Genomic DNA, 15,574 nt, shown 5'->3' with positions numbered 1-15,574 from the left:
AAACCATCTCGACAGGGTTTAGATCAGGTGACTGAGGAGGCCAGGAGATCTGGCACAGCACTCCATCACTCTCATTCTTGGTCAAATAGCCCTTACAGAACCTGGAGGTGTGTTTGGGGTCATTGTCCTGTTGAAAAATAAATGATGGTCCAACTAAACACAAAATGTGATGGGGTGGCATACCGCTGCAGTGTGCCTTCGATTTTGAATAAATCCACAACAGTGCCACCAACAAAGCACCCCCACACCTCCTCCTCCTCCATGCTTCACGGTGGGAACCATGCATGTAGAGACCAACTGTTCACCTTTTTTGACATGGCAGGTGGAACCAGAGATATCAAATTTGGACTCATCAGACCAAAGCACAGATTTCCACTGGTCTAATGTCTATTCCTTGTGTTTTTCAGCCCACACAAATCTATTCTGCTTGTTGCTTTTAATTAGAAGTGGTTTTCTAAGACTTAGTCTAAGTCTTGCCCTGTCAAGATGCCAATGTTCACATTTTGGACAGAGAACACAGGTGTGAATGGCCATTGTGAGCGACCATCTTTGAACAGAGGGGGTGGCTTACGGCACCAACTGTCTGCCATCTATAATCCAGATTTGAGATCCCTCGCCAGACGCTTTAACACCCACTCACATCCTGGGCCATTTGACCTAAGTAAATAATATGATAGGGTGGGGCTAGGTTTCACCCAAAACCTTGGCTGATTGTGACCCACACCCAGTTTCACACCTTCGCTCATGTGATTAGGCATAGGATTAATCAGGGGTCCATGACCTTCTTAGGGACACTCCCAATAGGATTTAAAAATCTTGGACTCTCCATCAATTGCTCTTAGAACTGAAGACGTTTCTCGTATGAGAGGTGAAACGTCTTCAAGGAAACTCAAAGAAGTCCAGACACTTTTCTTTCCAAGCTCCTTAGACTACAGTGACCTGAATGACTGAGGACCTTCACAGACATATTGCCTTGCACTTTGTGAGAAACACCCTTCAATTAGTGCAGGAGCATGAAAGGGAATTAGTAGTGGTTTCTTAGCAGCTATTTGACCATAAAGGCCTGATTCGTGCAGTCTCCTCTGAACAGTGGATGTAGAGATGTGTCTCTACTCTGACTATGTGTGGCATTTATCTGGGCTCTAAATCTGAGGTGCTGTTAACATGCGATTTTTCTAAGGCTGGTGACTCAGATGAATTTATCCTCAGCAGCGGAGGTGACTCTTGGTCTTCCTTTCCTGGGGCAGTCCTCATGTGAGCCAGTTTCATTGTAGGGCTTGATGGTTGACTGCACTTGGGGACACATTCAAAGTTTTAGTAATTTTCTGGACTGACTGATCGTCAGTTCTTAAAGTAATGATGAACTGGTAAGCACATCCAGCAAGATACTACGACCTCTAACTCATGATTCACTGGAGTGGCCTAGTGTGTGCAAGAAAAGGTTTCCCTCACTTTTACATCACCAACAACCTGGACTGTTTGAATGAACAAGGTGGGGTTCATGGTTTCATGTTGGTATACCATATCCTGTTTGTCAGCTCCAACCCATCAGCTCATTCAGTTCTAAGCTAAAAACCACCAAAACCACAAAAACTATGAAAACTACACATGCCACTGGGCTAGAGTACTACTGATCTTACCACAGCCACGTGTGTTAAAATATAAATCTACTTATGTGATATGCTGATATCCATTAATTACGGTAAGTAGTTGAAGTCATCTCCAGGTCTGATATTAAAGCTGTAAACACCATATATAAGAATCCATTCATGACAAAAAGCACTTTGAGAGCACAAACATCCGCTAATGGAGCTCACTCTCTGTGCAGTATTTACTTTACAGTAGCATGACAGATGTTTACTTTGATTACAGACATTATGGAGGAGTAGGTAATGGGCAATAGATATTGATTTGTAAATAAATGGAAATAAATATCTTATTGTGTAATGTTATACTACAGTATATTTTTAACTAACTGGGCAGCTCATTATTTTTCTTGGGAATAATTCCTTCAAAGGTAAAACACATTTTGGTTTGAACTTGAAAGAAAGGCAGATGTGTAATATAAAGGTGAGCGGTCAAATGTAACATGATATTTGGATGTCAAATATAATGTTGTCATTAAAATCAAAGGCAGCAGAATTTCAAGTACAGTTTTAAAGATAAAAAGCATTTTATGAATGTTTGACCTTATTTGAGCTTGAATGAGAGGTCAGGGTCAACTGTGACTTGATATTTTACCTCTTTATATGGAAATTTCTTTATGTTGACACCACACATTTGTTTCCTACACACTGTTTATTTCTAAATATGCCGATTTCTCTGTCTTTATTGTCCATCCCGAGCCATCTTGGTAACAGTGCTAGGCGTTATTTGCTTATTGTTTATTTGGTTATTAATACGTCTGTATTAATAGTCACCAATGAAATTAGATTAAAAAATATGTTGTTCTCAACATTTTACAAACTTCACCACGTGTGCTGTTGCAGAAGTCATTCCTCTTGTGCCGACGGAAAGCTGAGAGAATGTATAATGTTTTGACAAGTGTCAAGTGTGACGTGAGCCCCACCGGAAACACGCTGATGGCAGTATGAAATTAAAAGCACAATTTAATTTATTTATTTATTTTTTCTCCAGAAAAAGCCAGGATTTTTTAAAGACTATAAATAAGTTTGAAAAAGACGTTTAGAGAGATATTTATAATGAGACAAACTTGAACTCCTGACCCTCTGGAAGACCGCTGCATTCGCCGCTGGAGATTTTATTTTGAAACTTCTGATCTGTGGCTCTTTCGATGTTACTTGACGCATGCGCATTGTTAGCAACCATGTTTCGAAGCCAGGTGCACAACTGTATGTAACCTAGAAACAAAGGTAAATTCTCTTTAACAGCGGGAAGGGTGTTGCGATGTGGGTGTTGTCCGGTGTGGATGAGAGCGCAGCGTCCTCTGTGGGTGACGCCCGCCTTGTTATATTCAGTGCAGCAGCAACAACAACCAGCAACGGCTGCTAGCTAACCTAAACTTCCTCCTGTGATAAGTCCGTTGCCTCGCTGAACCACTGTCTTCTCAGTATTTGTCTGTACAAGCCTAGGCAGTCAGGCTACAGAGAGAGGTAAGAGCTGGGTCTTCCTCGTGACGTGATATTTTTGAGTAGTTTTATCTCGTCACTGCGAGTTTCTGCGGGAAGAAGCTAGTAGCCACCCCCAACCTTGTACGTGTCAACCTTGTTTGTGTGTCGTTGGCGGTCCTTGAAGCCTCGCTGTAAGTCAGTGTTATCATCGGTTTAAGTGAACTTTGATCTGGTTTCATTCACCGTCTGTCCTCCGTCCTAGTCCTAGCCACATGTACAGCTGCTCCTTTCACTTGCAGGACTTTAACGCTGAAGGTTAGTCGTGCAAAAATTAATAACAAGCTGATTATATTCATGTTTTCATCAACGGAGGATACAGTAGATACGCGTTATATGCAGTGAATTGCCTTTATATAACATAACACAGCTTACCGTGTTGAACAGTTTATGAAGTAATTTCACTGTGCACTTGTGTTTCTATGTAAACTATTGGAGCAGTGTGGGATAAATGTGCTTTGTTTGGTTTTTAAAGTAGGGCACAGCATTACAGAGCAGGGTGATTTATTTAAAGATTTTTTCCCTTCCCTGTGATCTTTCCTTTTTTCCCCCCCCAGTATCTGCAGCAGAGGACTAGTAAGGAAACACCAAAACAGGAAGTGATTTCCAATAGTCACAGCAAGACTGAGAGGTAGCTTGCTGGACATTTCAGAGGATGGACTAAGAACCAAAAAACAAACAAGCAAACAAACCCTAAAAAACTGAGCCACATTAAGAGTCCCCCTTTTGGTGGGGCCCGCGGGGGGCCCTCAGGCAGCAGGAATAATGCCGGGCAGCAAGCAGCCACTCTGGTGCCTCTTGTCGCAGTTACGTAGCCGCCAGGAGCGAGTGGTGCTGACCCGCAGTGAGAGCCTCCCGGGGGAGCAGGTGCTGAAGATCACGGTAACGGAGACTACGGTGATCGAGGCAGAGTCCGGGGTGTCCAACTGGCGCTCCATGACCTATCTGGGTCTCTGGTACTTCTTCAGCTTCTGCACCCTGTTTCTGAACAAATATATACTGTCGCTGCTGGAAGGAGAGCCCAGCATGCTCGGTAAGAAGTAGTAAAATCATTCTGCTGCTTCTAACACTGATTAACTGCAATAATCACAAGATAAGAAAAGTGCACCTCAGTCATGAATCTTAAGATTAATGAAAAGCCATTGTGATTCAGATTGATGAAGGGCAACTTTCACATAAAACTCAAGAACGGCTTGCTGAGACAATACTTATTGTTTTAGATTGTAAAACTACCAGTGCAGCTGTGGGTAGGTGGTTTGGTGCATTCAAGGAGATTTTAATTTACCAGTAATGAGGACCTGTGTGCAGTGGCGGTCCTAGCCTGTTTGGCGCCCTGGGCGAGCACTCCCTAATTTTGCGCTCCAGTATGAACACCCATCCCCCAACCCGAGAATCACCACAACATAACCTAATAACCTAACCTACACCTTAGTTCACAGATTCGCTTTGTCTAGGGTTTATTTCTGGCATTTCACACAACCCAGGATTCAAATCATGAATACATGATGGACTTGGATTTACAACGTTATGAATGAAATGTGCTCTATTTGGAAGCAGCCGGGCCCCTCCCCTTTCGAGGGGTTGTGTGTGAGACTTTAAATCATCAAACTCTAAATTCTAAATGTTAAATTGTTATTGATCCCTTTACCCCTGGTCCTAAAGTGTATATTTATTTTTTTACTCTTCTTATATATATATATTGTTTGTTTACTTGCACTGCTGTAACAGGAGCCTCGTCGTATCGTCTCTCTATATGCTGGACTGTATGTAGCGGAGATGACAAAGTTTACTTTGACTTCAGCAGCGAGCAGGCGCACCGAGGGCTCTCGCGCTCACTTTTTGTGTATAGAATTTCGAAAAAACATCGGTGCAAATTACAAATCTGTATCATGATGTCTGATGTTTTTGTGTTTGTTGGTTTGTTTTTATTTTGTTTTACTTTGCGAGATGGTTATTAGATGCTGCTCCAGCCAGCCAGAGAATCCCCCGCCGCCCCGCCCTCTCCTCCCTGTGCCGCAAGCAGCAGGCGCACCTCGCAAACGGAGGGCGCCCTTACTCCCAGCAAATGGGCGGTAGAAAACCGATCGGTGCCTATGCCATTCCCACTATGCGCTGGCTGATGTCAATTTTTTTTTTTTTGCCGATGCCCGTGATGCCACCCCCACCACGATGCCGCCCCGGGCAACCGCCCGTGTCGCCCGTATCAAAAACCGCTACTGCCTGTGTGTGCTAACTGTATGTTCATGTGCATACCATTTTTGTTTGTTCAACTATGAACCGCGCCTGAGCTGTTATACAGGCCGTTACAACATGCCAAAGCAACGTGCAGAACAGCACAGCCAAGTGAAAGGTAGTGTGACAAGATGACAGAAGTGAAATTGCAGTGACACAAATGATCAGGTGATCTGAAGTTCAGTTTAAATAGACAACTGTTTATCCCACATCAGTCTGATGTCAGCATTTTTGGCATGAATGGACCCTCATAGTCAGACAGGAAACATTCATTACAGCAGTATTTTGAAGTGTTTTCTCCCTCATGAAAATTAATGTCTGCCTTTGTATTTTTTTGTGTTTTTTAACTGCCATTTTCTTGCTAGGTGCTGTTCAGATGCTCTCCACCACAGTCATAGGCTGCTTAAAGATGTTTGTCCCCTGCTGTCTGTACCAGCACAAGTCCAGAAACGAGTACCCCTCCAACTTCATCATGATTATGCTGTTTGTTGGACTTATGAGGTGAGATTGTTTGCTATCCTGTAAATATGCAGATTAATAACAGATTGAATGCATGCATTTGAAAGGAAAATAGACCTCATTGAGAATTTTGTGTTTTGTTTTTTTTATAAGTGCAGCTTGATAAGAAATTACTCTTGACTGTTGTTGCAAGTTCAGCACAGACGCCATCATTGTCTCCACTTGCAGGTTCACCACAGTGGTTCTGGGCTTGGTGAGCCTGAAGAATGTTGCCGTGTCATTCGCTGAAACAGTGAAGAGCTCGGCGCCCATTTTCACAGTCATCATGTCAAGACTGATCCTCGGGGAGTACACGGGTAAAGTTCACGTTGCTGTGCTGGCTTCAGGGCGTGCCTGGGCACGCCAACACCAATAAGGCGTTCACTGTTCCTTCGCATATGAAAGACACGCCCTGAAGCCAGCACAGACCAGTTAGGCAGCCGCAGCTCTGGTTGCTGGTTTAGTTTAGATAAACACGGGGATTCATTTCACCTATCCCTTTTGTGTGCAGGGCTGTGGGTGAATCTGTCCCTGTTCCCAGTCATGGCCGGCCTGGGCCTCTGCACAGCCACCGAGATCAGCTTCAACATGCTCGGCTTCTCCGCTGCTCTCTCCACCAACATCATGGACTGGTACTGGAGCACACAGCACAGCTTTTCCACCAGCGGTGTATTCCCTACTTTGCCCTAACTCTTGTCTCTCTGATCTCAGCTTACAGAATGTATTCTCCAAAAAACTGCTAAGTGGAGACACATACAAATTCAGGTAAAATCATGCTTTAATTTAAACGGGTAGTCTCACTGAGAGCGAGGTCTGCCTTTCAAGAGAGACCTGTGTACAAAAAGCACATACATACAAATAGAGACAAACGGCACATTGTACATGATCATAACTGAAGAAAAACAAGTGCAAAATGGATAATTAAACCCTTTAAAAGACTTCAGTGAAAGCATTTAATGCAGCTTTTTGACTCTAAGCTGTAAAAGGCTGATGGGGTAAACACACAGCTCTTTTTTTTTTATTTTTTTTAAACTTGGTTGTGTTATTTCAGCCCTCCCGAGCTGCAGTTCTACACCAGTGCGGCAGCAGTCATCATGCTCATACCTGCCTGGCTGTTCCTTTTGGTGAGGCAAAACAGAAGTTCTTAATTTCCAGACTTGTTAGGCCCTACAATGCTTAAGAAAACAAGCGGGTAACTTTCTTGATGGTTCTGTTTAATTTCCAGGATATCCCCACGGTTGGGAAGAGCGGACAGAGCTTGATCTTTAGTCAGGACATCATCCTGTTGCTGCTTTTCGATGGTTGCCTGTTCCACCTGCAGAGCGTCACTGCCTATGCGCTCATGGGAAGGATTTCTCCTGTTACTTTCAGGTAGGACACAAAGTCAGAAGCACTTTATCCTGCATGCCATGAGTTTCTTGGAGGCCATAGTTCCTGCTACAGTTAATTAATTGATGTATTTGAACCGCCCACGCTTAGCTTAGTAGATAACCACTTGTTGCATTTGCAGATTTTCAAGTTACACCAGTATCATCTTATCTTATCATCTCACCGGCACTGACTAAAGTCTGTTCTCTGCTGTACTAGTACAGTACAGCACAGCATCGATTTGCACCTCAGTGCTGTCTATTTACAATAGACAAACCAATCCATTAGTGAGCGTATCTGAATCCACAAAGTCCAGCGTGTTTGGCTCCCTATCCCACCTGACAGATGGGATGTGTGCTGCAGATTCCAAAATAGCTTCAGTGAAACCACAAAATGCTTAAACTTTACCGTGCTCTGCACAAGAACACTAGAGGCAGCAGCAGAGATGCTGAGGCGGAGCGTGCCCAGTATGGGAATGCTCTTAATGAGCTCGTGCACATATCACTGTATATTTCCCAATATAGACCTTTTAGATTCTATAGCTGGAAGTTATTAAAGGGGGCCTACTATGCCCATTTCCAGCTCCATATATTTTTCCTTGGGCTTGAGTTGATTATTTTGTATATGCTTCACTGTTTATAGCGGGTCTTTGTGCAGGTATTTTAGTTCCATCTCTCTAAGGCGTCCCCTGATTTAGCCCTTTTCTTTTGATTGGTTGTGCCCCACTAACAGCAGCTTGGTGAGGCTTGGAGAACATGTTAGGGATCGCTCCTTTCTTTGACATCACACAGAGCCGAAAGAAGAAAAAAAAATGAGAGAAGGAGCTTTTAAAGCAGTCTGATATGTCATGAAGATAACTTATATGTACGCTGAAATTAAGATTGGAGACTGTTTAATCTGAGAATTCACCGTTCTAACATTTATATGCAGATCATAAGGATGAACATATAAAAGTCATATTAAGAAGTTTAAACTGGATGAATTTGTTGTTAGCCCCAGTAATAATCATCCTCATTCTTCCTCAGTGTTGCCAGTACTGTTAAGCACGCCCTGTCTGTGTGGCTGAGCATCATTGTGTTCAGCAACCAGGTAACCATCCTCAGCGCCACCGGGACCGTCCTCGTGTTCATCGGGGTCTTCTTGTACAACAAAGCCAGGCAGTTCCAAAGAGCAACCTTACAGGCCATGGCTGCTGAGCAGAACCACAAACCCCTTCTCCACGACCAGGACTTCAAAGCCTCTCAGTCTCACTGAGTAGCCCGCTCTTAAAGCTGTAGTGCTGCCTGAAATGAACTGGAAGCATCAATAGTTCACTCCCGTTCAAGAGCTTCTGTCTTTCAGGGTTCCTTCAGTGTCACTGTTGAAGTAAACCATTTGATGGCTTGATGAGCTGTGGGTGTGTGACCGAGCAGTCAGCCATCAGTCATCCTGTGGAACATTCTCACCAGTATTTCTTTGTACCTGACCGGATTACCACTTTAAGCCTTTTTGATCCTTTCTTTGTCTTTTATTGGTCAGTAAAAGGAAGCTCAGGGTGTTTTTCCTACATTTGCATTCCATTACAGGCTAGTTTATCTCTCATCTGTGGTATAGCAGCTACTAAACGCATGGGAACTGCAAAGCTCGGACACTGTAAGATTAAAAATTTTGTAGTAATGTTAATCTTCATTGTATAATCCAGTGTAAAATGTATCTTAATAGCGTCTGAGTGTAGGGCTCCAGTGCCCGAGGTAGGAGGCCTTTTTTGAGGCTTGTCCAGCCAAAGCTTAAGACTGCTTTACACATTAGTAATCCATGTGTAAAACACTTGGATGCCACATTATTGCATTCTGAGAATGCTCATCCTCTATAACGTTATAGCTTTTTTCACTTTTTTTGTTTTGTGTACACATAAAGCTGACATGACCACTGATCCACGCTGGGACGGCAGCCCTGTTAATCTAATCAGGAAAAGAGGACTGAAAGAAGGAATAAATGGACAAGCTGCTGTTTTTATACATTTATAACCTTTTTAAAAAACAGTTTATTACAACTTGAGTTTTATTTCTGTAGTTCTTGCCAGTGGCTATCAAGCTTTGTGTCTAGCAGTGCGCCAGCTGTATTTTTATTTAATTTTTTTTTAAATAAACTGTAAAATCAGCACTTGAGGCGTTACTGTGAGTGTAACTATGTTCCTTTGATCACTTGGTTAACAGATGTTTATGCATCTTGTTATTTTTGGTGAGTTGTTAAACAGAAATGAATTTTAAACTGAAATAAATGAAACACTACTTAATAAAAGAACCACAGCTGCGGTAGTTTTCCGGAACCTCTTCGGTGGGCACCATATTTTGTGTGCCTGCTAATCATCTGCCGTAAACATGGCAAACTTCCTGGTTCGGCTCTGCTTGCTGCAGTTGTAAACACTCGGTTCTCTTATGTGGTGACAGAAACTTGTAAATGCTCACTTTTGATTGTTCCTCAAACTAAAGGAATTATTTACCATATGTGGAAAACAGCTGATGCTTTCCAGGCGTTCTGTTTTTCTTTGTGGATCTTTTCCTGTAGAACTTACTCCACATTTTGCATTTCTAGCATTTAAAAACCCCACAAACAACAAAAATAAAACCCAAGTTGCAGTAAAAACAAAAGTCATCCTGTGCTTGTCACTACAAATTTACACAATCTCAGTTCCTCCTTCTGTCCTCGCTACTTCTAATTTCAGCATCCGACCTGAAAGTGGAAGTTCCTCCACCCGTATGTAGAAAGTCATTCTGACCGTACCCAGGACATGTCTGTCTTATTCAGTTCCAGTTTGACCGTTCTTGCTGTGCCTCGAGAAGCAGCTTTTCTTCTTCTCTTACATGTTTGTGGCCACAGTTTAACCACAAGAGCTAACTGACTTGAACTTTTTGTCTTTACATTGAAAACATTTTTTTTTTTCTCCCGTGTGGGCTCTGATTGAACATTCAGACGTTAAGAATTGATCTTTTTATACTAACCTTCCACTTTGAGTCTTTGAAATGCTGCTTCAGGAGGCAATTTTCAACATGCAGATGCTTTTTTTTCAGGCTGTTGACCAGGTTCAAAGTGTTGAGGTAATGATGAGCTGTGTTTGGAACTGTGCAAATCAAAGGTGTAAAATATTTTGCAGAGGATGTAAAAATGTTTGATGGACACTGTGCAGAAGATTAAAGTATTTTCTTTCACTATGCCGCCTGTTTAATAGTATCATGTGCTGTTAATTTACACACAGTGTACACGTATCCTGATTATGGTAATGCACTCACCAGCCACTTTATTAGGAACGCCCAACTACTTTGAGTGGATAGGCAGGCTGCAGTAACTCTAATAATTTAAAACCAATGTATGCAGAAGAGCATCTTTGAATGCACAACAGGTCTAACGTTGAAGTAGATGGGCTACAGAAGCAGAAGACCATAGTTGGGGCCACTCCTGGCTACAATTTGCACTTGCTCACCAAATCTGGACGTTAGAAAACTGGAAAAACATTGCTGAGATTACTGCAACATTCAGATGACAGATCCAGAATTAGGCATGAACACAGAAGCTTGAGTATTGCTGACCATGTCCATCCCTTTATGACCACAGCGTACCCTTCTTTTGATGGTTGCTTCCAGCAGGATAAAGCAATATCACAGTCTCAAACTGGTTTCTTAAACACGATGATGAGTTCACTGCACTTAAATGGTCTCCATAGTTACCAGATCTCAATCCAACAGAGCACCTTTGAGATGTGGGGAAACGGGAGATTGAAATCAGGGATGTGCAGGTGCGTGATGCTATCACATCAATCTGGAACAAAATCCCTTAGAGTTTCCAGGTCGTTGCCCAATCGATATGTTTCCGGTATGTAAAGTGCATCCACTTTTTGCACGTGTGCACAAGATTTCTTCTTGATAGTTATTTTAACACTGAGAAATATGTTGACAGAGCACTAAAGCATCGTCTCCTAAAGTAATAATTAAATCTTTCCTCGCCAATATTTACTTTTCTTGCCATAGCCTTTTCTGCTCTCGGGCCAATCCTTGAAGCACTGTACTTGTGGACTCAACGTTTTATACAACATCTGTCACTCACCCAAAAAACAAACTCAAAAGGTCTTTTTTATGGAGTCATTTCAAGTCATCACTTTTATTGTGATATGCTGTTAATGCAGAAATGTTGACTGTAGCAGTTTTGATCTAAAGTGTGTATACTTGTGTAGCAGGAGGCTCACTGGCAGCAGCTAATCTTTCCTCACCAGTAGGTTGAATTTAAAGTGTTCCCAGGTTTCTGATGCTTTGACTTATTCTACAGGCAGTTTAAAAACAGCATTTAGTAACTGAGAACACTCTTTATACTGAAATCGTCTCAAAGATATTTTATCCTTGAAGTCAGTGTCTCCATCCCTTTACTGTGAAGAGTGACTGGCTCGTGGTGGATAAAAAATCTTCATCAGGCTCTCGTAGCTGAGGAATGTGACAGCGTTGACCGGAAATGCTCTCAGGCTGTTCAGCAGGAGGCCTTTGAAAAACACCCTCACTCCTTCTTCCCTCACGCTCACTCTCATGCAGTGCAGGACGCCGCCGTACTCCCGCCCGCCGGCCCCCGACATCTGGAGCCGAGCTTTCACGACGTCCATGGGCGTGGCGAAGGACCAGGTCACCACACCTGCAAATCCACCTGCCACCAATATCACAAAGGTGCCTGAGGACAGAGAGGCAGAACTAAGACAATACTGAGGAGTTTTCTAAACGAATAGTTTTCATTAAACTATTTGCCAAAAAATGTGCCAACGGTTTTCAAAGCAGACTCTCTCGTAGAGCCAAATATGAGGTTGATATAGTAAAATATCCATGTGGGTTAATGTGTGCAGGGAAGATTTTAATGAGACCTTAAAATCAGGATCCCTGAACATAAAAGTAACTTAAGAAATAAAGATGAATTTTCATGAGTAACTAGATATTTATATTCAGCTTCATCATGTGTGTTCACCTCATTACTGGATTCATGCGCTACAAACTGAAAGCCTTAAAGATTTAAATGACTAATTCCAGTTGAGCAGCTTTTGTGAGATGAAGTCCTTTTAAAATCTGTCAGAATACAAGAAACTATCTCACTATGATATCCAGTATTATGTTATGATTGTGACCTGGCTCTTTGCCATCTTGAGTGAGAACCTTACGAGTGACCTCGTAAGGTAAGAAGTAGAGCCCATAGCAGGGGACGTCCCTCAGAGTGAGGGCCAGGCCTCCTCTGTACAGACCCCTGAGCCCCTCCTCCCTCACGATGACAGCGACGCAGTGCACGGGTCCGCGATATCGTGTTGACGTCGATTGACCCTGAAGACGCACCTTGACCAGGTCAATGGGTGCAGAAACCGACACCTGAAAACAGATTGCCCCAAAGATTAAAGTAGCGTAAAGCCGAGTCATGATCTGCAGTGTAAATAAATCTCAGTTATGAAACATGAGCTGGTTTTTAATTTCCTTAAATCTCTTATCTGGTTCTGAGCTGCAGTCAGTGAACACTCGGAGGCCCCCTTGTGGTCAGATGTAACATTGCATGAAGAAAACCTGAATTTCTGTGAAAGCAGTGATAATCCTGTTGTTTCAGCATTTACTTTGGCAAGAGCACCAGCTTTAATTGTTTAATACAGTTTTTGTCTATTTGTTTGTTTTTTCTTTTGTTCTCTGTGTAACAGAGTTAGAAAATAGCTTAATGAATTTCCACAAAATTGATGTGCTTTGTGAATAGTTGGAGCCACCTGGTGGACAAATACCGCAACTGCAACTGTTTCAAATTGCTGCACAGCGCATGCCTCAGCAAAGGAAAATACTCCCAAGCTGGTGGTAGGTGCTTGTGAGCGCCAAAGTCTGTCCTAATGCAGTCACACTGATGCAGTAATGGCTGATAAAGTACTTCAAACGGACTTGGTTGAGATTCTTCTGTAGGTATGTTTGTATCTCGTGGCTTGCAGCTAGAATGTTGGTGTGAGCAGTGATTTTTGCAACGTGTGTGGTCTCCTGCAGCTCTAACAGATGAAGCTTTGTGCATACACAGTTGCATGGCAGTGACATGTGCAACCACAGAACATCAGGTGATCTTACCTGCACCAGGCCTGAGAAGCAGCCAGCAGTGAAGACCTGTGCAGCAGAGGCCGGTTTGCCTCGACTGCGCTGAGACTTAGTGAGGTAACCTAAAGCATTACTGTAACTGCCAAAGACAACGGAGTTGGTGATGCCAGTGGTCAGCACAGGAAATGCCATGCCCTTAAAGAATCCATGGAGCTGATGTGATTAAAGCATAAAGGATCAGTGCTGTCTTATCCCAGTGGAGCATTACACTACTTCACGTCAGTATTTCTTGCAAAACAATGTAGGAAAAATGTGGTACCCACCCCTTCATGAGAGTATGTTTTAATCACACAGTGAAATATCCCTTTATACACAGACTGGGCTTGGAGACGTACCTACAAATGTAAGAAGAGATGTAAAATAAAAAATAAGAAACAATTTGTGCATTAAGTCATATTTATTGGTTTCAAAGTGTCATGCAACCTTCACAGTGTCTAACGGATGTCCTACTGCAATTCCCAGTGCACCTACAACAACCAACAACAACATTTTATTTCTCCACAATCAGACAATTACTGCTCTGTGTTACATTTTCTGTTGTTCTCTTAAAAACAGGATTTTCCTACCTGAAATGCTCCCAGCTAAAAATTCCAAGAGAGGCATGACTTTTACAGTTTCAAATCTGCAAGAAAACCACAGTGTTTCAAAACTCATAAAGATAAAACCTAAAGATGCAGCTTTACAGCTGTCATAACTGAAGCTGATTGGTCTGGCAGTCAAGGAGGTTAATGTGTGACTTATTTTAGAAATGGTACTCTATAGGGGTTGCATCAAAATCAAAGTCCAAGGTGAAAATCCCACAACAATTTTTTTTCATGGCTCAGAAAATGGAATTTTCAGGAGTGATTGAGAACACAAACATATGGATTCTGGCCTGAGTTAAGGCAGTATGGCATTTCACACACATTCCTCACAATCTATTATTATTTACGATCATCTGACAAACAAAAACATTTATTATGCTTCAGTAAATGAACATAAAAGATGGTTTTTAGGGTTGCCAAAACAGTAAATGGTAACCAAACCTTATAATTTAGCCAGGTTTAATCTTTGTGGAATGGTTAAAATACAATAGCGTGTTCAGGAGGACAGTTCGCTTTCCAGTTCTTTCTTCTTCTTCTTTTGCATGGTGTTTTTTAATATCCAGTTCTAGAAAAAAAAAATAACAGCACCTTGCCTACCTTTAGAGCTGTAACATCCTACGAATAAATTTGTTCACAACTCATGTCATTCTTCGCTCTGCGGTCAGAGTATCCCATGGATACGGGTGCTCACACACACAAACTACACCCTTTTTGGCTCCTACCTCAAAGCAGGCACGTGCAGGGAGGGGGGGGGGGGCTAGAGGGGCTTGAGCACCCGCCCCTTTCCTGATGGGTGCCCAAGGTGCCCTTTTGATAGGGCAACTTTTTTAAAAAAAATTATCAGTATTTTTTTTATGTGTGTGTGCGTGCGGAGTCCTGTCTGTGCCCCTCAACAATAATATTTAACTATTAATCACAGTTTTGCTAAATAAAAGGATCTGGCTTGCATCAGTCACATGATCACATTTAACCAATGATCGCCCTTGACGGCAGAACGCGCTAGTTACGAGACGGGAACGAGCTCACAAAGAGCACGCGCATTTTTAGCGGTCCGGAGCTGTAGGAGAAACACAAGTTAACTCAGAGACACAGACTGATGCGACAAAACCAGTAAGTAGGTGTACAGCGTAAACTGTAGTGTATAGCACCCAGGAGTATTAGCTTATTACGTACACGTTGGTAAGCTGTCTTGTTGCAACTGATGAATTGAAACAAACGAGCGTGCTGTGTGTGCAACAGCGCGACAAACATTACCTGTCCTTTTATTAACTGCACAAGTAGTGCTGGTCATAGCTGCTGGCTACCTGTGTAAGGCTGTCATGGGTCTGTAGCTCTGTCACCGTTTTAGGGAACATATTTAGTTTTAAAGTATTTAGAAACATATTTAGTTTTAAAGTAAGTTTCCGGGCTTTTCCTGCCTTTCTGGAGGGATTATTTTTCACTAAAAACGATCTAATATGCATGTCCACATAATTATGCATTATTATAATTATAATATATTAAAAAACACACGCTGTATTTTACTTTGCCCTGCACAGAGTGGATATTGAAACAAATGGAATCAGTCAGACCTGTTACAGATCGTCAACTTTTCTTTATTATCAGGTGTGTTTCCAGAATCACTAAAAACTGCTGTAATCAAACC

At 42.4% G+C, this 15,574-nt stretch overlaps 2 protein-coding genes across 4 annotated transcripts; one reads left to right on the top strand and one right to left on the bottom strand.

The window, feature by feature from the left end:
* The first annotated feature begins 2,790 nt into the window (after positions 1-2,790).
* LOC113013620 (solute carrier family 35 member E2) lies at positions 2,791-10,417 on the top strand. 3 transcript variants are annotated; one of them, XM_026154664.1, is made up of 9 exons: positions 2,791-2,873; positions 3,686-4,161; positions 5,726-5,861; positions 6,048-6,175; positions 6,370-6,490; positions 6,570-6,623; positions 6,910-6,982; positions 7,084-7,229; positions 8,252-10,417. In XM_026154664.1, the coding sequence occupies exons 2-9, from the start codon at positions 3,894-3,896 to the stop codon at positions 8,478-8,480; spliced, it is 1,155 nt and encodes a 384-aa protein (XP_026010449.1). In that variant the 5' UTR covers positions 2,791-2,873; positions 3,686-3,893; the 3' UTR covers positions 8,481-10,417. The 3 variants fall into 3 exon arrangements, with proteins under 3 accessions (XP_026010449.1, XP_026010450.1, XP_026010451.1); XM_026154665.1 differs by lacking the exon at positions 2,791-2,873 and adding an exon at positions 2,880-3,113; XM_026154666.1 differs by lacking the exon at positions 2,791-2,873 and adding an exon at positions 3,121-3,386.
* Positions 10,418-10,925: 508 nt separating this feature from the next.
* On the bottom strand, positions 10,926-14,642 carry slc25a45 (solute carrier family 25 member 45). The gene is made up of 7 exons (XM_026154260.1): positions 14,527-14,642; positions 13,912-13,967; positions 13,769-13,812; positions 13,609-13,680; positions 13,319-13,498; positions 12,361-12,595; positions 10,926-11,915 (listed from the first exon to the last, which is right to left on the bottom strand). The coding sequence occupies exons 2-7, from the start codon at positions 13,946-13,948 to the stop codon at positions 11,620-11,622; spliced, it is 864 nt and encodes a 287-aa protein (XP_026010045.1). The 5' UTR covers positions 13,949-13,967; positions 14,527-14,642; the 3' UTR covers positions 10,926-11,619.
* Between the last annotated feature and the right edge of the window lie 932 nt (positions 14,643-15,574).

Source organism: Astatotilapia calliptera, chromosome 20, assembly GCF_900246225.1.
Source record: "Astatotilapia calliptera chromosome 20, fAstCal1.2, whole genome shotgun sequence".
NCBI lineage: Eukaryota > Metazoa > Chordata > Actinopteri > Cichliformes > Cichlidae > Astatotilapia > Astatotilapia calliptera.
The sequence above is the reverse complement of the archived record's forward strand: the minus strand, read 5'-3'. Positions and strand labels throughout refer to the sequence as shown.

Coding starts and splice junctions, on each gene's coding strand:
- LOC113013620 (XM_026154664.1), top strand. CDS start 3,894: ATGCCGGGCAGCAAGCAGCCACTCTGGTGCCTCTTGTCGCAGTTACGT. Junction 5,862..6,047: donor CTGTTTGTTGGACTTATGAG/GTGAGATTGTTT, acceptor CTCCACTTGCAG/GTTCACCACAGTGGTTCTGG. Junction 6,176..6,369: donor GATCCTCGGGGAGTACACGG/GTAAAGTTCACG, acceptor TTTTGTGTGCAG/GGCTGTGGGTGAATCTGTCC.
- slc25a45 (XM_026154260.1), bottom strand. CDS start 13,948: ATGCCTCTCTTGGAATTTTTAGCTGGGAGCATTTCAG. Junction 13,813..13,911: donor TTTAGCTGGGAGCATTTCAG/GTAGGAAAATCC, acceptor TGGTTGTTGTAG/GTGCACTGGGAATTGCAGTA. Junction 11,916..12,360: donor TCAAGATGGCAAAGAGCCAG/GTCACAATCATA, acceptor CTCTGTCCTCAG/GCACCTTTGTGATATTGGTG.